This window comes from Pleurodeles waltl, chromosome 12 (assembly GCF_031143425.1).
Source record: "Pleurodeles waltl isolate 20211129_DDA chromosome 12, aPleWal1.hap1.20221129, whole genome shotgun sequence".
Lineage (NCBI taxonomy): Eukaryota > Metazoa > Chordata > Amphibia > Caudata > Salamandridae > Pleurodeles > Pleurodeles waltl.
The window spans coordinates 365272055-365295680 of NC_090451.1; the positions used below are offsets into that span (position 1 = coordinate 365272055).

Here is a 23626-nt window from a genome sequence, read left to right on the forward strand (position 1 = left end):
TAAATTATGGCCTCAAATCCTATAGCATCTATTCAGGATTTAGGGGCAGCAGGACAGTGTACTTTCACAATTTGCAACATATTTATATGATTTTATTATAACCACCACAATTAAATCTGTTTTTTTTAACCAGTATAATGGAATTCATCATATCGAAACTCACCTTTGCTGAAACAGTGCTGCTTTGTCTTAAATTTTTAAAGCAGAGATTACAAACTCCCAAACCACCTTCATCTGTTTCTGACTCCAATGTCTGTGCACTATGACAGCTTCCTACATGACTTGTATGAAGTGTTTCCTAATAAGTTATGTCCTAATTTAGTTTCATTGTTTAGTAGTGTGCTGGTACATGTCAAGATTCTACTATCTTTTTCCTCAGGTGCTTCAATTAGTCTTTTGAAGAAGAGTGTATCCCAGTGTTAACCTGGTACATACTGCCCTATTGTGTCATGTACATTTGTAGAGCACACTATCATCAGGGATGACTGCAATGGAGGGAGGGACAGTTGTGTGTTTCTAACTCTTTGGGAAGGTCGCAGATGAGGTGGAGGCCTTCAGAATGGGTGTGAGCATGGAGCTAATGAATGGTTTACAGTTGTCTGTAGTAGATGTGATTGTGGCAGGGGTCCCTTCTTGTGGAAGTCAAAAAGTGAGATGGAGGTTCTTACGTGTAGCGGCAGGATCCGATGGGGCCTTTGAGTGAATGGATTTCATGGTGGTCACAGACTCATCTGGGGTGATGACGAGCCATTTAATTAGCATTCGTTCTTTAAATAAGTTCAGGACACATTTGGCCAGGACTGTTGAGTCCGGTTGTGGGTTGACGTTGCTTTAAATACCTGTGATTTTCTTGTTGATAAATTGAGAGAGGTTGTTGGAGAGGTCCTGCGAAGGTGTGAACAAATTGGAGGCGGCAGCCGGTGAGGTAAAATCATTCACAATGGCAAAGATTTCTTTGCTTCTGTTAGTGCTAGCATCTATGTGGTCTGCCAGACCGGGATGTTTGGTGGTCCGTATCATCTGGTGGTAGCATCTCACAGCAGATTTGAGCTTGCTCCTGTCTGCATTGTCCTGGCTCTTTCTCTAATTACGCTTCAGTTGCTTGACATGGTGTTTCATCAGTCTGAGTTCCTCAGTGTAGAAACTAGTCTGGGTCTAGATCTTTTTGTATTGCTGTGTTTGAGGGAGGCAAGGAATCGGCACAGATGATCCAATTGTTAAAACTCTTGATGGCTTTGGTGAGTGTGTTGCAGTATTTGAGTCGATTGGTGTTAAGAGCATTTTTCAGTCCTTGTCAGTGATGCTGTTCAGTTTCAGCAGACAGGTCTGGAGGTGGTGTGAGTGCACTGGACCGGGACAGGAATGCTGAACCTGACAAGGGTACAATTTGTCTAAGAGACTTGTGTAGGCTCATCAACTCTGATGTTGTCAAAGGAGGTGAAAATAGGGTTCAGTAGGTTTGCAGCGATTTGGGTAGGTCCCTATACTCGTTAAATGAGGCTGAAGCTTCCAAAATGTTTGAATGCTTATGCGCTGGGGTCGGCATGCTCTTTAGCTCTCCGAGAATGAGGTAATTGCTGGAGTCGACAGCGAGTGATGCAGTGAAGTCCATAATGATATCATTGAAGTTCGTGCTCGGTCCCTGTGGTCTGTAGATGAGTGTTGCTTAGAGTGAAGTTGGCCATGACATGGAGCTTGAGCGACAGGTGTTCCATTTTAGAGGATGATGTTTCCATGGAGGTTGAGAAGCTTGTGGTGTTCTTGTGGATGATGGCAATTCTGCCTTCAGGTTGTCAACAGTCTCTTGAATGATCTTGTAACCGCGAGGGGAGTGGGGAGGGCAAGGGGGATGTTATGGGAGATGGCTGTGACAATGTCGGGTGCCAATGCGGGGCCTAGCCAGGTTTCTGTGAGGAAAAGTAAGTTGGGACATTTTTCGTGCAGTAGGTTCCAAATTTTTAGTGAGTGATCGGGTGTTGAAGAGCAAGTATTTTAGTGTTGTGTGGGTGGTTGCATAGCTGGTTATATTTGAGAGAAGGGGCTGTCTGGTGGCGGTGAGTTTTCTGTGTGGGCATCAGCATGAAACCTTGCAGGAAGTGCAGGAGAACACTCCCTCTGTGTTGTGTGGTGCAGCGAGGCAGCATCATTTGGAGTGGCGGGTGGGGATGAGGCCAAAGGGGAGTGTTTCTGTGGGGTAGCATCAGGGGAGGGGAAGACTTGGGTTCCTGGCACTGGGTGTGGCCCAGGTGGTGCAGATGGGTGAAAAAGAGCTTGCCTTTGGCACACCTTCTGTTAAAGAATATTGACTTTAGTCAAAATCCTTGCAAAGCATCTGTTGACCTGCATAGTTTTTTTTCCAATCCACAAGGGTCTGACTAAGTCTTATAGCTCTACGCTTATTGGCTACCAGAGCCCATTTCGTTGCTGAGGCCATAGATATTGGTTCAACCTTAAATATCACAGTCACAGTTATTATATTACATGCCGAGAAGACCTTCAACCGAGTGAGGTCAGAACTTTTATTTTGGTTCTTTATTGCATACGTTTTTCATCCAAGTCGTGGAACTGATCGTTTATTTCTGCTGTCATTTCACAAATTCCCATAATTCATAAAAGTGCTGAAGCTCGGCCTGGAGAACCGTTTAGAGGTGCCCAATGTCTCTTCTGTTATTTGCCCTCTTTATAGAGCTTATACCTGCCTTTATAAGTAATTCCAGGACACTGGCGGTCAAGCTCTTGTGAACTATAGTGCCTTTTTTCTACAATGTCAGCTCTGTCAATATTTCTGCAACTTTTGCAGCAATACATGTCTTCATGGAGCTCGGCATGTGTGGGATCAACCAACGAATGATAGAGGCTATATTGATTAATGTACACCAGATGTGCTATTAGGGCGTCTAAAGCCCAATTAGACCAAAGTGCCTAAACCCTCTTGGTGTTTGGTTCACTGAAAAACCTCTTACGATTTATGACATCAGTAATAACCTTCCTTTGGATAAGGATGCCCCTCTTTTGTTTTTGCACTGAATCCACTACCGCTTTAACTTTTGGAGAGGACAAATTAATTATAATGTGTATTTTGCAATTTAAATTATTATTCAAGATTTATTTAGGTAGGATGTAGCCTTCACATTTGGATTCTGATGGTGGTTATAGTGTCCCCTTATTTAAGGATGTGCCATTATACCTCTTCAGCCTTGCAGTTCTTGTCCTTAGTTTCTGACTCAGAAGCTTCTCCTTTTGAGGGCTCACTTATTGACTTATGTTATAAATGTAAAATTTTGAAACAATGGTGTTTTATAAGAGTTTAATGCGCCCAAAATCATTGTAAGGCTTTAATTATTCTTACAAAACAACTTAACACTCTATTTTGCTCTTTTATGTCAGAGGCATACAGTCTGCATTATGTTTTTCCTCCATTTTTTGTTTCTTTATTGTTCAAAGATTGCAAACTGTTAAATGCAGATGAAAGGTAATTTCTACATGTTTGTCATGCTCTAAGTGGGAGCTCTGAGTGAAGGTACAGTTCAAGGTTGAGTGGGCAGGCAGGCGTTAGCTCCACTTTTGTAGTCTACAGTGTATACAAATTCATTTTGTCCTCTTTTCAGAGAAAATATACTTGACAAATAAGGTTCTATTTTCGGATTGTTTTCTGGGAATCCATGATACTTGCATCTTGGTGTGTGGTACTCTAGACTGATGTGAAAGGTCTTAGATAACTGTTCTGTTTGCCAAAAGAGTGAAGCACAATTGAGAATAGACAAAACAGTCTTGTTGGAAGGGATATGTGTATTCAATCACACATCCCTCAGGGGGAGTAAGCTCTTCAGATGCAGTTTTATTGTAAGCTTTGCCATATATTAGTTCTCAAACCTATTCCTTCTCAATTTTCCCCCAACTGACCTTGTTCATTACCCCAGATTGGCGACTGGTTCCATATATTGTGGTCCTGCCTGCATTTCGAGATTTATTGGTGCTTGATCTTGGATGTAATTACTCTTTTTATGCATAAAACCACTTATTATTTTGAATTAGTCAAGAAACTGCCTTTCTCTATAGATAGGGTGCCACATGGAAGAAATGAAGTGGTTTTTGTGAATTTAAAACTGACCCTATCTCTCATAACAACCTAAATTATATCTCTCTTCTGTTTTCTAGTTGGGTGGCGGAGATATCTAAGCATTAAAAGGTGGAATACGGTTACCAGTCCCAAAATAATGCAATCTTTAATTTTGAAATACTGCGGACAAACTTAGTTTATGTCACTAGGGTAACTTCGTTCCAGCATATAAAGATTTGCTCAGAACCACTATGACTACCGCTATCATCCGAGCTTTACAAGGCTCATTTATTTTATATAAAACAAAAATAATTCTACTTGTAAAAGTCAATATGCAAATTTATATAGTGAAGGCATACCCTCTTTGTGATTTGCCTTGGGGAAAATAAAAGCACAGTTTAGATTTGTTGCCGTTTTCCGCTTCTGTTTTCAATAAAAGGAGACATTCAAATGCAATTGTTCTGTTCATAATTCTCTAATATCCTGAGACAGACTGGTGATAGTGGAAGCATGTAGCACCGCAGCAGGCATTTCTCTTTTTCAAGGGACCTCTAATATCAACCTGAGGCACTGCACCCTTCATCAGTGCCTACTGCAGCAAAGACTTTTATGTCTCACTGAAGGGACTTCTAGTAAATGCTTAAGGTACTGAAGAGTGAAAAGTGAAAGTGCTAATCACCGCTTTTCGAGGGCATAAAAAAAAAAAAAAAAAAAAACACTGAGTCCCATTGGATATGTCAGATGCTGCTTCCTTTGTGTTTCTTGTGTACTGTCACTCGAATCTGACAAAATGTGCACATCTTTACATTTCAATGTAGAATTATAATCTTTCAACATTAAGGGCCTCATTATGGGTTTGGCGGGTGGCAAAGGCCGCCTGCCAAACTCTTCCGGCCATCAGGCCGCTTGTGTGGCCTGAACACCGCTGGCCCTATTAGGAGTGGTGACCGCCAGGGTCATAATGAGCAAGTGTTAGTTTCTACCCTTTTTCAATATCCTGGTCAAGGGTACAGAAATTGTTTACACAAATATTTCCCATTTTTAGAGAACTACAGAGGTCTGTGCTTCCAATGCCTCAGTTTTTAAACATTTGTATCTCAGCTCTAATCCATATAGTTACAAAGACCTTAGGATTCATATGTGAAAAAGCATTGGTCTTCAATTAGGTTTCTCAATGACAGATAGGCATTTTCCATGCTCAGCATAAGGTCTAACATGTAGTCACTCTAATGAGAGGGAGGCCAAAGGTTTTTGCTGAAGAGTAAGTCTGCCGGTGCCATGAAATACAGCAGAGATTGTGGATAACCCCAGTTTAGAGTTAATATTTCCTACAATTCTAATTGACTATGGGACTAAGGATGGAGATGTATTTCTCATCATAATCCCCGGTTTATGTTCCTTTATGATGGTGAAATGGTTTCCCAACAGGTTTGTCATTATTTAGGGTTGCAATTCGAATTTAACATTAAACCCTGTCGACATGCACACATTAAGGAGATGTGACCTTATTTGTCTTCTACACTAATGACCAGCAAGACACAACAAAGTTGCCAGATGGATTGGAAGTTGAATAGGTGCTTGTAGATTCCAAGAGGAGACAAATACTGAATCCACCCACCAAACATAAATTTGTGACATTATGAGGAATTGTTTGTATGAAATACTCCATTGCCGTTGTTTTACAGTTGTACATAGAAGTAACGGTAAAACTTAGAATATAGCTAGAATAAGGGTCTACAGTTTGCGCTGTCCATAAAAAATCAGCACAGGAGAAGTTAACACCATGATCATGCAAAAGTCCTGAGTTCACAATGCTCTATAAAGAGAGATGTCCTACCACAACTCAACAAGAATGGCTTCACTCCAGTGATTGTATCAGAGTAAAGACATGTCCAGCTGTATGACATCAAGCCCTAGAAAAGCCAGTAAGTATAAATCAGGTGTATGGGGCATTGTAGTCTACAATGCACTATTGCACTCTTCCCTTTTTGCCCTCATTACAGGTTGAACACAATTCAGGCATTAATATCACCTGGGATAAAACCATTACCACACTTTGAGGATTGACCTTGGGTGAATTTATCATTCTACTCGGAGTTCATGGGAACAGATTGGTGGATATCTAGTGTTTTCAGTTTTACTGTGTATGAAATCAGCACATAAAACCAGGTCTGGCTTTGACAAGCTTGTACAGTGGTTATGTTTTTTTCCTATTGGAAACATATATATTAAAAATAAAATAAATGAAAACAATAATATCGCCTAAACATGGAGTTCATATGCTTGTAATACATTTTTTTAAGAAAAATCACATAAAATTAAATAGAACATGATTGGTGATTCTTAAAAGGCAAGTGCACTTAGAACAAATACTGACATCCTAATTATTTTTAATGCACATAACAGGAAGAAATGTTTCTTATTGGTGTAAAGAAAAGGTACTGTTCGGATCTGAATTTCTGCAAACTAAAGAAATAGTGTAACTTCTCAAGGATGAATAAAAGAACAGTCTGTTTAAACTGCTCATCTGTAGGAGCGATATTAACCATTATTTTGCTGATAGCTAAGGACCTAAGGTTTGCAGGAATTTAAACCACCGAGACTTTAAATGAGGCACTGTTATTTCTGAGTCTCATTTTACCTTTAATACCTCACGTATTAAATTTTTGCTTTGAGGCTATAGAATTTTAACCTCTTTTTTTAAATGAACCTATTAGGAGATCATAGCAGTCTCCATAGTGAACACAGACTCTCTCTTTTGAGGTAGAGACTCAGCCTATTTTCAGCAAGACGTTTCTAGCAGGAATTGCATTTCTGGTATGTAGTACAAAACTGAACAACAGCTGCTGTTATTGACTGTCTGGGTCCCCATGCTAAATTGTAACTTCCAATGCCTTGTTCATTACCCAATGGTTGGAGAGCCTCACACTTTTTAAACAGTGGTTACCATCCAAATAGAGATGTGACCAATCTAGTTATTTTTTTATTGCTTCACTGTAAGGTGGGCCTTTTTTAATGTAGGCTTACAGGCTGATTGGTACATTTTAAACTGGGCCATAGTTAAAGAAAAGTTGTTTATCATCCTTTTCCAATGAAAAATATGGTGTGGATTTGTTCTTACCCTTTGAGAAAATGGTAGAATTTTGTGTAAAGAGCTTTTCGCTAAAATGTCATGGGTAGTTGCAGAAAGCCATTTCAGTTTAATTTCATCTAATTCCCAAATTGAAAATTCATTCAATGCAGAGTGAATTGATGTTGCAGAGTGAATTGATGTGTCCGTTTCAATTCATTTTTAGGTATTTTGTAGGAATACTAACTTCATCTATGTGTCTCTATTCCAGTCTAGGCAAGATATGCCTTCAGAAGATGTAGTGTCATTACAAGTGTCGCTGATTAATTTAGCCATGAAGTGCTATCCAGATCGTGTTGACTATGTGGACAAAGTTCTAGAGAGCACAGTGGAAATCTTTAATAAACTCAACCTGGAACAGTAAGTGGATAATTTTATTCTTAGTTGTAAACATTTTGTGCTTGCTGTAAAGCTGCTTCTTAAGTAATGTTTATACATATCAAATAGTGTGATAGTAATATGCACAGGTTTTCGAGTAGCACAACTACTGTACAGGTACTCTTACGTCCAACCCCATATTCTTCTTCAGAACGTGGGATGTTCTTCTTCCATATGTCTTGAATAACCCACATAATAGAGCCCTTTTGTGCACTTGTAGGGCATGTTCATCATTCACAAAATATTTTTTTCAATCAATGTACATACTTTGGAGAGCAGATGTCTTCATACAGAGACAGTCTGCTCGGGTCCTAGTGACCATATTCATACCATCTCCTCTGTAGCTCCCATTCAGAAAGGACTCTTATGCTTTCAGTTTGTGTTTTGGAAAGCGATCTGAAGAAACTCATTCACTAGTGAAAACTAGGACTTAGGGGCTGATTTAAATTTAGGCTAACAAAGTAATTGCTATCGCTGTGGTGGAGTACTTTACTCTCTCCATGGCGTATTTAGGGAGGTCCACTCCCCCTGCAGACATTGTGGATATTTCCAGGAACCGGAGTCAATGTGGTTCCAGAAAGCCATTGGAAGTTTGACAGATGACTCTGTCAGCATGACAGAGCCGCACATCAAACTGGCAACTTTTTTATATTCAATAAGAAAATCTCAAGAGGAATTATCTTTTTGAAAATAAAAAGAACAAAGACCCCCCAGGCTATGGGAGAATTCTCCCTTGGCATGGGAGTCATTTAAAAGTTTTCATTGCCCCTTACTACCATGTCTTTCATGGCTGTTGTAGTGAAGTACCCTTTCTGCCTACATATAAATCTGGCCTTTAGTTCTTAGATCAAAGGTTGAAAAAGCATTATTTGTGTATAGTCTAATGCCAGTGATATGTTTTTGTCATACCCTCTTTGGGGGCCACATGGGTGGCAAAAGTCTTCGTGAGTTGCAGGGTGTGCTACATAAATGGCCACCTTTACCTATTTAAACTTGGGTGTACTTGCCTTATTTTAGGGTGGACTCAAAAATCCATATCTAATAGTCTTTGAGATGAAACCTCTCCATGTCAGAAGCAATCCTTCCATATCCCCTCTTTGAAGGACGAGTCTGATACTGTTCATGGTTAACCTGCTACTTTGAGATCTCTGGCAGTAGATGAGGGATTATGTACCACAGCGGTACAGAGAGAAAGATGGCAGTTCTTGTGATACTTCAATGAGGTTTTTTTCCACACATTCTGACAATAGTGAGAGCATGATGGTTCAGCTTCCTTAGTCTTTCGTGGCTGCTGGCACAAGTTAAATTGTAATTTTTATGATTGTTAGTGGTTGCAGATTGTGCAGGATCGAGTTCTACCTGCAGGGATGTAGGCTCAGTCCATTCCTGTCATCGCCTTATTATTTTCCTCTTTGACGTTCAAAATCATGAAGTGGATCTGCAAAAAAGGGAAAAAAAGCTCACATTGGTAAAGTGCTACAACTGGGCGACACAAAATTGTGACACTGGTGGAGGCAAGTCTGGGCTTCTATACAAAATTTAGTTTGAGGATACAAAGTACTGAAGGATGTTGTATCAGCCTTTTTGTTTTCTCCCACTGAAAAACATTGAAATTTGTCTACCTTCCCAGATTCCGTACTACGTCCAAATGGGCACACTTTAAGTCAATACCTTGGCCAACCACACATTCACTCAGGCACACTGTAGCCTAGTGCCTCGAGGCAGCAGCTTCACTTCGAGCGACATCTGCTCCGCCACATGTTGATCAAGTCCTGTGTGACTAGCCACTACAAAGTACGCTTGCGTACTGCCATCGTCTTAACATTAGACTCTTATTCAGCAGCGCACTTAGGGCAAGTGCCACAGGTTGCTATAGCAGAATCTGCATGTACAGGTGAGAAGGAGACCCATCCTGCAACAACAGGTCTTGATGGGGTGACTTGCAAGCATCCAGTTTTGCTATAGCGGAAGCTCTGAAGCATTTGCCAAAGTCATCAGCTCTGAGGCGTAAGTATGCCAGTCACACTCAGAGGAGTCTGTTAAACAGACAGACTCACTCTGGCAGTGCTCACGAATACCCATAAGCATCTCCTGCAACAAAATAACCTAGTCGAATTTCCAAGGAGAAGCCTGCCTCTTCTTTCCCCACTTCGGTATCTAGGTCCCCTCCTTCCAGTCTCAGGATTGTTAGCAATGCACTTCAATTCTCTAGCAAATTAACCTCACCTCCATCTTGTGCGTTTTACTTTACTATGCTAGGTGCTTCCAAAATGGAACCAGCAGGCCTTCCACACTGTGGTTCAGTCACACGTATAATTTGTGTGTAACGTGTAGATTATGCCCACACACACACCCAACTGAGCTCAGAATGTTAGTGTAAGGATCCGGGTTTGCATGTAGCAATCAATGTATCTTTATACGAGTAGGACTTTTTTTTTTATCTGTGCCACTCCTATGACACAGATGAAAATGTCTAGTCACACTAGGATTACAAGAACACAGTATCCTGCCACCACTGTGCCTCATGCTGGGACCCCACCAGAATGCCTAATTAGACATGCTTAAGAACACGGTGAGGTAATGTAAGCATACAGTTGCAAGTTGATTACAGGGTTCAGAAATGAAACTTAAGCACAGGAACAAATTATTGTTTTAGCTCAAGTTATCTGTGTCTTTGAGTTGCATTTATTGTCCAGTGATCAATGTGCAAATGTTCTGCAGCTCGGTGTGTCCTATTCTGGTTGGCAAAGGGAATGTAGTAATGAATCCTTAAGTGAATGCTAGGATATATTTGACTGTGTTACAATCATGTTTATTTTTCATAGAATTGAGACTAGTTTGATGCTTTGGCACTTGTTCTGGCCAGGTTTTATTCTAAAAAGATGCACTGAATGCTGTGAATAATTTGTTTGTTTTAAACCCCGTGCAAGTGGGATGTAGACACACTTTATTAAACCCGAACTCTAAGAGCAGACAGAAGAGCTTTAGAACAATGATAAAGTGGTATCAGAGGATTCTCTTGCTTTCAATTTAGTCCCAGTAAGATTCCTTTGGTAAACATATTGCCCTCTGGAGTTGATTATTCCTATTTAGAGATGAATGTGGTTGTCACATGTGGGATTGAGTTGCACCTTGCCGATGGGGTCCAAAAAAGCCAGACTGCAGTAGAGGTTGCTTGTGTTCCTGCTTAGAAGGCATGTGATCTAATAGCTAGTGCTGGATGTCTCTTTTGTGCCAGGACAGGATTGTTTTTCATTTACTCAGTTCCTTTATGTGATAGAACAGTAAGCAAAACATTGGAACGGAAAGCACCAAAAGTAATTACCAAGTATTCCCTCTCTCTTCATTTGTGTTTCTCAGTGATGTGCTACAGGTGGCACAATTGGGAACTGCCGTGAGTGCCAAAGCTTGCTGTGCCATAAGAACGTGAGCTGATCCTAACTAATGAGGCAAACATCTGAGTTTGCCTGTGTTCCTGATCACAGGGCGACTTAAGTGCTGGTAGCACCTAGTACGACAATCCTATCTGGCATCCTCCCTACCCCCTCACTACCACCCTGAAAAAGTGCCCCTCATCTCTCCATAGCCCCTCTCTCACATATATTTTGTTTGTTTTAAAGCGCTAGTAAAGACTATCTTTACTAATCCACTCAGATAGCCGCATAAAATACAGATCTTTTCTTTGCTGCAGGTGTATTAACCCTCTGCGCTACTTTATGGCGAGTCAAAGCTGCCACTAGACAAAACTCCGATCTCTCTTTCTCTAGCAGGAACATCAATCACAAGCATTAACTTGACATTTGTTTCTGCTATGTGAAAGCTGGATGAACAAGGAACTCTGCAGCAAGTGCTTTTAAATCGTAAGTTTATCCTAAACAAAGCACCACATCCAGATCAGCACCCAGTGCAGCCGCTCTGGTCGCTCCACTCTAAAGCCCGACCTGCCTGTTCAAATGGTATGTGGCCTAGGAGTGTGTCTGAGAATATTCTGCGTAGGGCAGGGGCCATGACTAGTTTACATACAGTTGGTCCCTAAAGCAATGATGCTTGAAGCAAAACAAGGATGACATGTAATGCTCACTCAGTGACTTATTTCTTTATCATTACGAATTGCTATAAACCAAGCATATTTATTTTAGTTTAGTATATTTTAGTTTTAGGCTTTTGGTCTAGGTTCATTTTCTGTTTTTTGACCTGTACCCTAGACTTCCCAAGATACATTTCCCTGACACTTCCATTTAATTCTAGTACTTTATCACTGCCAGCAGATTTTGAAGGGTAGTTTTATGCATTCTGCTGAGTTCTGTTACTGTTTTTATGTAGCTCATCACTAAGCACATATTTGGCCTCTTGCAGTTGCTGTTACATTGTTCTGGATACTCTTTGTAGTCAGTAGCCTTAGCACATAATGCCTTCTGTTTTAAGTCCTGATCTTATTTCGAACATGGTGGTGTCATAATCTGTGGGTATTCCCTGCCATAAGAGAAGGGTGTTTTAATGTTGGGGTGGTGAATCTTGTGAGGTTCCACCAAGTGCATGCAAGATGATTAGTAGTTCTTGATGGGAAGGTGTGTGTACTGTAACCTGGCCCTGTTATGTAAGACTTTTAGAATATGTTTCAGGAGTAGTCCCATCTGAGGTGCTTTAGGGGTGGGCGAGTGTACCTTTAAGAAGGACTTATGAACCTAATTTACCATCTATGGTTCATATGGATGTGCAACAATGGTATAACGCCTCCCCTATATGCAAGTAAGCAGTTTAGATCTGGGAGGTGTAATCCGTTGACTGTTCATTCATGTCTGTTGCAACATTAGGGAAGAGATTGTTGTAGTGGGTATTGTGGCAGTATATAGTGTTAATAATGTGCTTTTGTCCGTGTTTTGGGTGCTCACAGCGTTGTATGAATAAGAAAAAGCCACCTAACTAGATCACAGTACCAGCAGCACATCATTTTGAACTGCAATTTGTGATGTTAACTCTGCAATGCGATGGAAATTTGCAGCTGCGACTCGCGTTGCTCGAAGGGGAAGGGGCGGCACGCGGGGGTGTGCGTGAGAAATTAACATTAAAATGAATAAAACATTTAAAAAAACACTTAACTAGTTCCTCGCTGTGCCTACGATGCTGCTCTCCTGCCTTGCTGCTGCAGGCACAGGATTGGCCGGAAGTGCCCAGCCAGGACGCTCCCAGGCAGACTGTGAGCCTGTGCAGGCTCTCGCCAGCCAGACAACTGTGTTGCCGGGCTGGAGACAGCCTTCTGCGCATGTATGTTTGCCCGGCCAAACATACATGCGCTGTGAGGGGGAGTGCTCGCTGCTTGTCACCCCCGTGGCCCTGCCCCTTAAAAAATAAATTTTAAAAAAAGGATAATAAATCTAGTTTATTATCCTTTTCTTTCAAAGGTTTGAGGGGGGGGGGGCTTGGGGTGACGCCACTCCTCCTCTGCCCTAAAGGAGGAGCCGACTCGTTAAGTTGCAGGATTGCAGAACGTTTTACAAGTGTGTAAATACAACAAGGACAAACCGGTTTGCCCATGGGCCCAGGACACTAGTATACAACAAAACAAGTATCCTGTAGAACCTGCCTGGATAATTACCTGCTGTTTAGCCCTGAGTTAATCAGATCAATCATATGTAGCTACTTCCCATGTCTGACCCATACAATATTTGATAGAAATAAATCTATTAAAGCCACTTTAAGCATATTTCCCATCCATGTTAAACTGAGTGCGATGTTGCTTTTTTCGCCCATTTTGCCACAGCTAACTCACTTAACTCTTTTCTTCACATGATACTAGAGCATAAGACTGAATAGAGCTTTTCACCATTGAAAAAAACTGAAGTGTGCAAGGGTGAACTATTTCACAAGAGACTGTGCCCATGGTGCCTTAACGCGATAAAGGTATTAAACAGTGTTGTCTTCTCTCTTCCTTCAACTCTTACATTCTTGCTTTGATTAACAGACTTAATCATATGGTACAGTCCTAATAATTAAGTACTCACAATAAGAACAGTCTTTTTCTTCTGCTACATAGAATTAGTGTGGTGATTAGCATAGAAGCGGCAGTGTAGCATGACATAGCTTTGCAGTCTCCCTCCAGCACAATCATTCCTAATGACAAAATAGCTGTTTTCACTGCCCATTCATTTCCTGTGCAATTTTCTAGCGCTCTGCACTGTGACATGTTCATTAACTTCCTACCTATTTGTTATTCAGTAAGGTGGAGTGACACTTAATTTGTGACATTGGAAGGAGCTGAAATTTTTCTGATGAAAAGAATTACCACAGCAGACAGGTTCACTCACCGATCTTCATTTTTTCTGGTGCAAACATGTTTCTTTCAGTAGCACAAGTGATGAAAGGTAACAGAGAAGGCATTTTACTGCCTGCCTGTTGTTAATAGTGAATATTTAAGCATGTAAATTCGCTTGAGAATGCTTGACTTTCTCTCTTCCTAATTTTTCCGGAGGTCATTAGGCAATAGTTAGGCTTGGAAAATAGCTCTGCAACATCAAAGGGGAGCCCAGTGGTCCTTGTTCTGTAAATTGAAAGCAGCTTTTGATCCCTGTCGATGAATTATGGGAGAATGGAAGTTGTGAGAAGAATTAACAGAGGTAGCTCCTTAAAGGTAGGGACTTCACATTTAATCCCCGTTCTTAGGTGACAGTTGATATATCCTGCACACTGTCAACTAGAATGCACCAGCAAACATAAACAGAACATGTCCAGCTCACTACTGAATTGGACATATTAATTCTGTGGACATAGTCATAAGTCAAGCAGTCGGGAGATTAATCTTGAGTATGGAAATAACACTATCCTGGTACTTTGTTTTGGAATACATAGTCTTCTAAAACCAAGGTTGAAATCTCAGTTCTGCAGAACTCGACCACCACAAACTTTAGAGCCCATTTGATGCATTTCAGAACTTTGGTGAGCACTGCTAACACTAGGTCCCTCTTGGACCTTTTTCATTGGTGATAAATAATCAACTGAGGAAGTCACAAGTTTGAGCTGAGATCTTTTGAATCCCTTCAGCCACATCCTGCTACCATTGCCTGCCATTAACATCATACAAGCCACAGAGGAAGCCTCAAGAAAAGAATTGATAAAGTTAAACGTCCCAGACAGTCTTGTTTCCACCAGAGGAGCTGATCTTCTCCCACTCTGATCTTTTTCTTTTTGCAGAGATGTTTCACTTCAAACTCTGCCGCCTTACTGGATTCAGTCCACCCCAAAGTTTGGACAATGCTTTAAATAGTTGCCTCATTGTTCTGCCTGATTTACATTGTTACTTATTTTAAAATAGATTTAAATGACCTTTTAAAGAATCGTCATAATGAATACAGTGACACGTTTTGCAGACAATTTGTATATTTATTTTGAAATGTGTTTTATAATTTCCTTACATTTACCTCACTATAAAAACGGAGTTTTAAGCCATTGCACGCTCATGCGGGAGATGTATCTATTAACAAAAAGAAGTGAAAAAAGGATAAAGAAAAATAAAATGTAAAACAACAACCTATTTGGCACGATTACTCATAAAAGCACAAATCTGTTTAGTTTAATTATGTGATCCACCTACAATCCTAGACATCTACAAATGCATTCAAATGAAGGTGCACAAACTTAAATGTTACTGTTTTAGAATAAAGTAGTATTAAGCTACAGCAAGGATGGATTGTCTGAGGAAATGGATGTGGGGAGGGAATGCTCAATTTAGGTAATGATCTCTCATTAACTTAGGTTAGCCCCTTACAAATATAATTACACAAGAGTAAACATATTACCCCTGTAATGTTTTTGAAACAGAAGGTTTCACATCTGAATACTTCAGCGCTCATTTATTTTAGCCTGCTCCATAGGAAATGGTTTAAATTCAACACCAAAATGGTGTCCAGAAGTGTCTCTCTTTTTCATGAATATATAAAGTTAGCATTCTACGTGTTCTTTAGAACTCTAGATGTAGGTAGACTCTGACTAAGATTGTATGAATCGAACCTCCCTGATATTAAACTCTACCAAGACAGACATTCTTACAATTGGTGAACCATCCATCTGAAATTGCCACCTCCTGTTTTTCTCTGCCAGTAATCTCGGGATCAATATGTATACCAATTTCCTTTTCCAGAGCATATTTCCAAAATAGTTTCTTCCTTCTTTTTTCTCCTTAAAAGTTTAAGGAAGGCTCCCTTTCTTATTCACAAGGACTGCTGGAAGACCATAGTACTAGCAACTATTCTTTCAAGACTAGGCTACTGTAATTCACTCTTCCCAGGTCTTCCCAAGAGGCACCTTATGGAGTCTTCACATTATACAGAGCTCCATAGCTCATCTCTTTCCCAGGCTCAAGAAGTATGAGCCTATTTCTCAACATCTGCAAGAACTGCATTGGCTTCCGGTGGACAAAAAAGCACATTGTCTCTGCATCGTCTTTAATCAGGGCCGCAGGCCACCGAAAGGACCTGCTCCATAGATGTGCTGTCCAAGGTCCGCATAATGTAAGCCAGAAATGGTAGCTGATAGTTTACAATTCTCACGGCATCTTTGTGGAACAAAAGGTCATATTCTCTTTGCTCCATGCCCCTTAGGAGACATCTTAAAGCATTTGTATCCGCTTCATAGTGTGCTCCGACCTTTTGTTGACTGCTGTACATCATACATAATGTGAGGATATCCTGTTTTAGAGCAGCATACTTTACAGCATTCCCAATTAATCAGTATAATAAATATTGATGGCAGAAATTAAGAATATTGACATTTCTTACTTCTAGCTGTACCCCATTGTCACAAACCACAGAGTCATTGTTCAACCAACCCTGTTTTGATTATTTATCTGGCCGCCTCCTATTGTGAATGTATTATCTTAATACTGAACCGGTTCATGTAATTTCTTACACAAACTCAGCCACAACCTTTTGATTCTAAGTCCAATATGCATTGCTGGATGGTTGCACAGTTCTTCTGATTCCAGCCTCTCAATGAATATTAATTGGATTTTGTGCGGCAGTTAATAAGCCCTACTCCACTGCCTTCAGCTATTCATGGACTGTTGTCAGTAACCCAACAAGATGCCTCGATTTTGGCTGATGCTTGGCTTACCTTGTCGGATCGCACAGTCACCACTGCTCTTCTTTTAGCCTTAACAGACATGAATTCAAAGACTAATACTGATTCAGTCAACAGAACAGTTTGATCTTAAATCCTTTTCGAGGCTAAAATAGTTAGATCCAATTATTGATGAGCTAATGGTATAGCTCAAAACAGAGGTTCCTCCCATGTCAATATAATGTTGACAGTGGTTATTCCGCTCATAGATGAGCAGAAAACCTCAATATTAATACAAAATAATTTTCTGAATGAGGACTTCATTTGGTGTCACTACCCATGCCCTTCTGTTGTCTTTGAAAGACCGGATTTCTAGCAAAGGCCGTCCTTGAATGGGACCACATACTGATCCTTTTACCTACAAGCTCATCATGGTGTCTTCCTGTTGGCAATGACCACGATAAATGAGCGTGTCCACAGTTAGATAGACACTATTCCCAGACAGCCTATGAAAATGGCTAGTCTTACTGGATAAGCCCAGTGCAGATTTGAATCTGGTAGGGTGCGTTGTGAGTTTCTTGAAAAGATGACCCAGTTCCTAAAATCCCTTCCCTTCTTAATCAAGCCACACTTGGAAGCTAGGTTGGCAGTGGCAAGGAAAACATCACTGTCGTTGCTAGCTGTCATTATTGGCACAGCTTTTTGTCCCGTGCCTTCTGTAGCTTAACCTTTTTAGCTAACGCAATTTATTGCATCAGCTTTGGGGAGCAAATCTCTCTCTTATACTTTCAACAGTGTGAAAAGCTTGAGCAGTAACAAATAAGTTCTATCTCCCATATTCACCAAACCTCCCTTAAGATAGCCCAGTGTTTGGAGCATCCCTAAGCAGGATTAATTAAATGGATGACACTTTTGTGAGTTTTGAAATGTACAGTAGGAGAGGACCAATCTAATTCTGATTGGAAGTTAAAAAGAAAAAAAAACAGCCCAACGACTGCTTCTGCTGTCTCTCCCAACTGCAGAGACAAAATAGCACAATTACACTTCTTCTCCAGGTGTTCGGCATCTGTCGACTCCCAATCATGGGGTGAGGGAAGAAAGATTGAGGGGATGAGAGATACATCATAATTTTCACTCTCAATGACACTTAGAAATAGGTCATGCAACTCCTTTGGTTTCTATCTGTGGCAGTAGAGCTTCAAACCACCTCTTCCACATCATATGCTATTGACCTGATCTCTTCCAGTGGATACAGTGATTTGGATTCTGTACAGTATTTACGACTTCTAGGAGTTTTTCATTATGTTTGTGCTAGCTCTAGCGCTGCATGCTAGACTTTGAGAGTAATCTCAAATTAGAGCTGTTCCAAGCAAGGAGCAGATGCCAAATGGACCAAGGTTCCTCCCTTCCATGCCAGCTATTTACATCTATTTGCGCCAATAAAGTGTGTCTCATATTATTCGGCACAGGGTTTGGACTGACAGCTACTGAGCCAGGCAATCCGAGGCAGACAGGCTACATGCACCCAGAGCACTGTCTGAAGGTAGAACGTTGTCAGCAGCAGCAAGAGTAGAGGAAGGACAGATAGGCAGTGTGTGTCAGCATAAATGTGCTGGTTGTTTGATTGGTTTTGTTGCTCATTTTGGGGTTTTGGCCAAGATGCTGCATCCTGTACAGGTATTTTAGGTTAGTTTACTACTCTTATGTTTTGAATATAAGAGTTATCACTAAAGTCTGTTGGTAATATGTATTTTTGTTTATATTGAATTCCTAAACATTTGTCATGTTTACTGATGATTCTACACTAGTTTGAACTTCTCTGGGTTGATATAGTAGTGAGATTTATTTTAACAATAACATTTTCTCAATTTTTCTCAATTTCTCCCACACAAGTTTGTATACTTATACATGGTATTTATTTCTCCATTCAGTAAGTTGACAGTCTGTGTTAGTGTCACTTATTGTGCACCCTTTGTTTATATCTCTAATTCCTAGAAAAAGTCTCTGTGGCCCCACACCTTATCCTATTCAGACTGGGTGACAATCGCAACAGAGGGTGCCACAAAGGCTACTGAGGCAACCTCAGCGCATCCCCTCCTGGCCTGGAATCTGTGGCAGTGTCACTGGTCTAGCCAATTGTTTTGGCATCATTGCATGCAACTCTATTGAATGCTTGTTTGCAGGGGTCATATAAGTATCTTGAAAGGTCATTTTTGTACCTTGTCGATTGACACGGTAATCTGGAAAAAAACACAAATGTCATGATTGGCATTTACAACTTTCATTTGCTGTAATGTTGGCTTATCCAAAATTGTCTGACACATGCAACAAAACAATTGCTGAGGGGGACTGACCATGGTCCCTCTCTCCGTGTAGTAGGGTTTGATTGCTTAAGGTAAGCTGTCGCTGCTACATATGAAATTAGAAGATAAGCTAGGTTAAAGTAACTTTATTTCATTTTGTCTACATGGTTCCTAAAAACACACAGAATAACTTCAACACATTTATTTACCCCAGGGCAGTGAAACAGATTTACATGCTGTATCGCTAGCACTGATGTATTCAGAACATTATTTATCCGTCTGTTTGAATAAATAGTCTACAACTAAAACAGCAGTATTTTGGTTAAATATCTTGACATTACTTTTTAATGAGTATCCCTCATAAATTCCTGTACAACTTTGTCCAGGTAAATCATCTTCATGCTGTCTCGGTTCTAACCCTTTCTCCCACTGGCATTCATTTCATTTTAGGTTAGATTTTTTTTTAAATATGTTTATTGAATTTTCAAAAATACAAAATAATAGAAAGAAAACAACATGGAGCTGTCGGAGATTAAATTGTGTCAAGCATCGAGCGTGCAAAGTACATAGTATCCAAAGCAGTGAAATATCAAAAAAGGAGGGAGAAAATGTTCTCTTGACAGCCGTCTTGCACAGTGACCACAACACAGAATGCCCAACATTAACAAGGCAAATTTAGCACCACAGAGCACTAGCCTCAAGAGACACATCTAACCAGACACTTCCAACACTTGATTGTTGTCACCCAGTCCCAAACTACAGCTCGCATCCTCTTCAGCCCCCAAATCATAGTAACGCAAGCAGGGACCCCGCCTTCTTTCCTAAATTTGTGGGGGCATCCTCTGCTCTTATATGTGACTCCCTTCAGCCAAACACATATCCATGTCCACCTTCCGTTCATGCAATGAGGATACCTCCTGTACACCCCAGTATTTTGCCACATCCCTTTTCGCAACAATCAGACCCAGATGATAGAACAGGAGTTGAGCCATCAGGACACAGGTTAGACCTTTGAATTATCTCTCGCCGACTCACAAGACTATTTCTTTTTTTAATATTGATATATAACATACCTACATAGATGTCCTGTAGGTCAGTGATCTTCTTCCATTTGTCAGTTAAATTGCTCTTCACATTTTGCTTACAACGCAACACACAGAATGGCGCAGTGGTCAGCCCATGTTAACTATTGAATTACCTCACTTGGAGTTACTTTTTTCTGCTTGTGCACAATGTGGAAATGCCCCACAAAACTAGTTCACTCCTGTGCCAAGGATTGATGGGCTAGCATGTAGTCTTATTGTAAAATACATTCCATTATCCTCTACTTTTTTTCCACCCTTTGCTCGCACCTGGCAGACATTGCTACAGGGCTGCTTGCTGCCGCTTGCAATGTGCCACATATCCCTCGTATGTCAATCAAAACAATGGGGCACACTGTAATCCCTAGAACAAGGGTAATAAAGCTGTTCAAACAAAATTTTCTATTGGGAACTAATACTTAAACTGCTTTAATAAAACTAAAGAATGGAGATAGTGTTGATCTGTATCCTAAGTCAACCCAAACTTTTCAAAGAACCAAAATAACATATATCTTATTGAAAAAAACTTTTATTGCCACTCGGAAGAAAATTACAAAATTCCCCAAAAAAAGACGACGCAGTGAATAAGTGTTATTGTGTGAGCTCTGACACCAAATAATAATATACAACATATTCAAAATATACAGATATTGTACAAAAATACACAGCAGTGCACCAGGTGCCCACAGTCCTTGGGATTAATGGACCCTGAGATTCAAGCCTAGCCAAACTGTAAGGTAAAATATCCTTTATCTTTAATATATGTAACAGATATCACTTATTCACTGCACTGTTTTTTCGAGCACCTTTTTGTAATTTTCTTCAGAATTACATTATAAGTTTTTTTTTTTTTTTTTAACTAAGACTTACGTTATTTTGCTTCTTTGAAAGGTTTGGGTTTACTTATGCGACAGATCAACCCTATTTCGATGCTTTAGCTTTTTGGAAGCAATTAAAATTTTAGTTCCAGCAGAACATTTTTGTGAACATATCTCTTGTAGGCACAGCTTAGTCAGCCATCTTGGAACCCTCTCTTTCATGTCTTTTAGTTCCAAGATGGCTAACACATTTCTCCAGAAAGCGTCTGCCATCTTGGAGCTGTAAGGAGTGCTACAGTATGATAAAAGCATCCTAAACGCCTTCCTGTGTGTGCACACACACTGGTGGCCAATTGTGAATGCTTTTTCCCCCCTCATTCTTTATAATTTCTTTATTGTTCTGTGATGGCTGACATATTGAAAGCAATGCATTGGCCATGTTCGCGCGCTACAGTAATGATTAAATATGCCATAGGAAATTAGCACTGATAAAGACAGTAATTCTGATGAAATGTTTTAAATCCATACCAACAGGCTTTGCCAATGCTAGTCTCTCTTAGCAAGAAGTGCCATAGTTTGAAGATGTGGTAGATGGTGTATCTGTTAACATTTACTCCTGAGCACTTGTACTATTATGATTTCTAATTTATGATGTGTTGGAAATGTGAATTATTTTGTTTCACCGTTCTTTTTTGATTAACTAAAACAGAGCAATACAGGGTGGGTGGGGAGGGAATCATGGCTTTGGAAAAGATGACAGCAAAGTCATTACACATCAAGAGTGAGTGAAGTCAGCATGAAAGAAACCAAAATACAGGCACATGTTGTTCATTGAGGCCATGGCCCCCAAACCGAGAATACCATGTTAAAGGGACAGTCATTAAGGAAGGAGGCACTTCAAGGAGTAACCTGGTGGGGCATGCCTAAGGGGGGCGGGCGGTACTGGGGAATGAAAAGGAAGGGGAGAAGAGAGAGAGAAAAGGGAGGGGAGGTGGGGGGTTGTGGAATTCTGGATTCTAAGATCTAACCATGGAAGAATATTAGATGCATTTACCCCCTGACACTAATGTAAGGTGCAAATGAGTGTTCTGCATCGCAGCAATGACCCATAACATTAACATGTACGTATCACAGTGTATGTTTTGATGTAACCAATAAAAACAGAGATTTTATTTTGTCTCTGTAGAGTAATGACTTCTCTTGTAATTGTTCCACTTTTAGTATTGCCACTAGCAGTGCTGTTTCAAAAGAACTCACCAGACTTTTAAAAATCCCAGTTGATACTTACAACAATATCCTGACAGTTCTGAAGCTGAAACATTTCCACCCGCTCTTCGAATACTTTGACTACGAGTCACGAAAAAGCATGAGTTGCTACGTCCTCAGCAGTGCACTGGAACATAACACAGAGATTGTCTCTCAGGAACAGGTAAATGTTTATAGAAGGGTAGTATTCTATGTAATTTAATGTACTGTGTTATATGCTGTGATCTACTGTTTCATTCCACAGCTGTTCCTTACTTCTCACATCTAGACATGCACGTTTCCCCAGCCTGCACTATTGAGAACATTTTGGGGTGCTTTTGTTTTGTGACCTCAAGGGTTAGGCGGGGCATGTTAGATGCCATTCACCCTGATTTCAGCACCAGATGTACTTCAGCGAATATTTAACAGACTATTCAACAGGTCTCCACAGGATACCCTACACTTCATGATGATTTCTAGCTTTTATGCTATGCCCTGGAAGGCCTATCTTGTACCTGTTTTGAAGAAGTCAAATTTTTCACAAGTTGGGCCCTTATGTATTTGCAGATGCTCTCAGGGGATATTATTTTTAATGTACTTGGCTTTCTGGAAGTCACCACAAGACTCAGGAATATCTGTGAGTATCATATTTTATGGTGGTCATCACAGGTTTTTATGCTTGGTATTTTTGCTGTAGCACTTTTAATCTGTTACATTGATGTTACATGTAATTTTATGTGACATTTATTGCTGATTCTTTTGTGTTCTTTGTCTTGTCTTGCATTTGCGGTTTATTTATTCTGAACCAAAAAAGCTGAATTGGAAATTTGAACAGACTATTCAGTGGAATGGAAGGTGTGTGAAAGTTCTGGGATGATGTCATAATCTACAGCTTCACATGGACTACCACATTAAAATTATAAGAAAAGTGTTAGCGAGAATCCATGAAAGTGGTCTGACCCTAAAAATGGATAAATGCAAATTAAGTGCCAGTGTAGAATATTTATGCTGTCAATTGTAAAATGGGGTTTGTCTAAAAGCATTTTAGTGTCAGATTTCCAATTCTCCAGTACAAAAAATAAGGAGTAATTGTCATTGTTCTTACGAATGTGTATATTTGATTCCATCTTTATGAAGAATTGAACTGAGAATATAGACCCAAAGAGGAGAATTGTTAGGAAAGGAGTTGACTTATGATAGGATGCAGTAGGTTATAGCAGTATGAAGGAACTAAAGAGTGAACTGTAGTAGGCTACATCATCACTAAAATCGTTTGATGAATCCTTGCATTCGATATCAACAGTAGATGTGAGCCAAATTGGTTTGAGTGCTGTTCAAAGGTCTGGAAATGAGAACCACATCATTGCATTTGGTTTGCACAATTTAGAGTTCTGAATTAAAATATTTTATGATAAAATGTGAATTGTTCGCCTGCATGTGGGTGGTTAATAGATTACAAGATTCCTATGTGGAAAGTGTATGTTATACACACAAAGCATACGCTTTTGGTAAACATTTTAGAAACTGGTAGATCAGGCAAATTTTTGCCTAGAATAGCC

At 40.1% G+C, this 23626-nt stretch overlaps 1 protein-coding gene across 1 annotated transcript in view; it reads left to right on the forward strand.

Moving 5' to 3' along the window:
- The window catches only part of VPS35 (VPS35 retromer complex component), a 361777-nt gene that overhangs the window by 203539 nt on the left and 134612 nt on the right, over positions 1-23626 (forward strand). Inside the window, exons 10-11 of the mRNA XM_069216632.1 lie at positions 7402-7550; positions 22044-22251. Of these exons, the coding sequence (XP_069072733.1) occupies positions 7402-7550; positions 22044-22251 (357 nt within the window). The remainder of the gene's footprint in view (positions 1-7401; positions 7551-22043; positions 22252-23626) is intronic.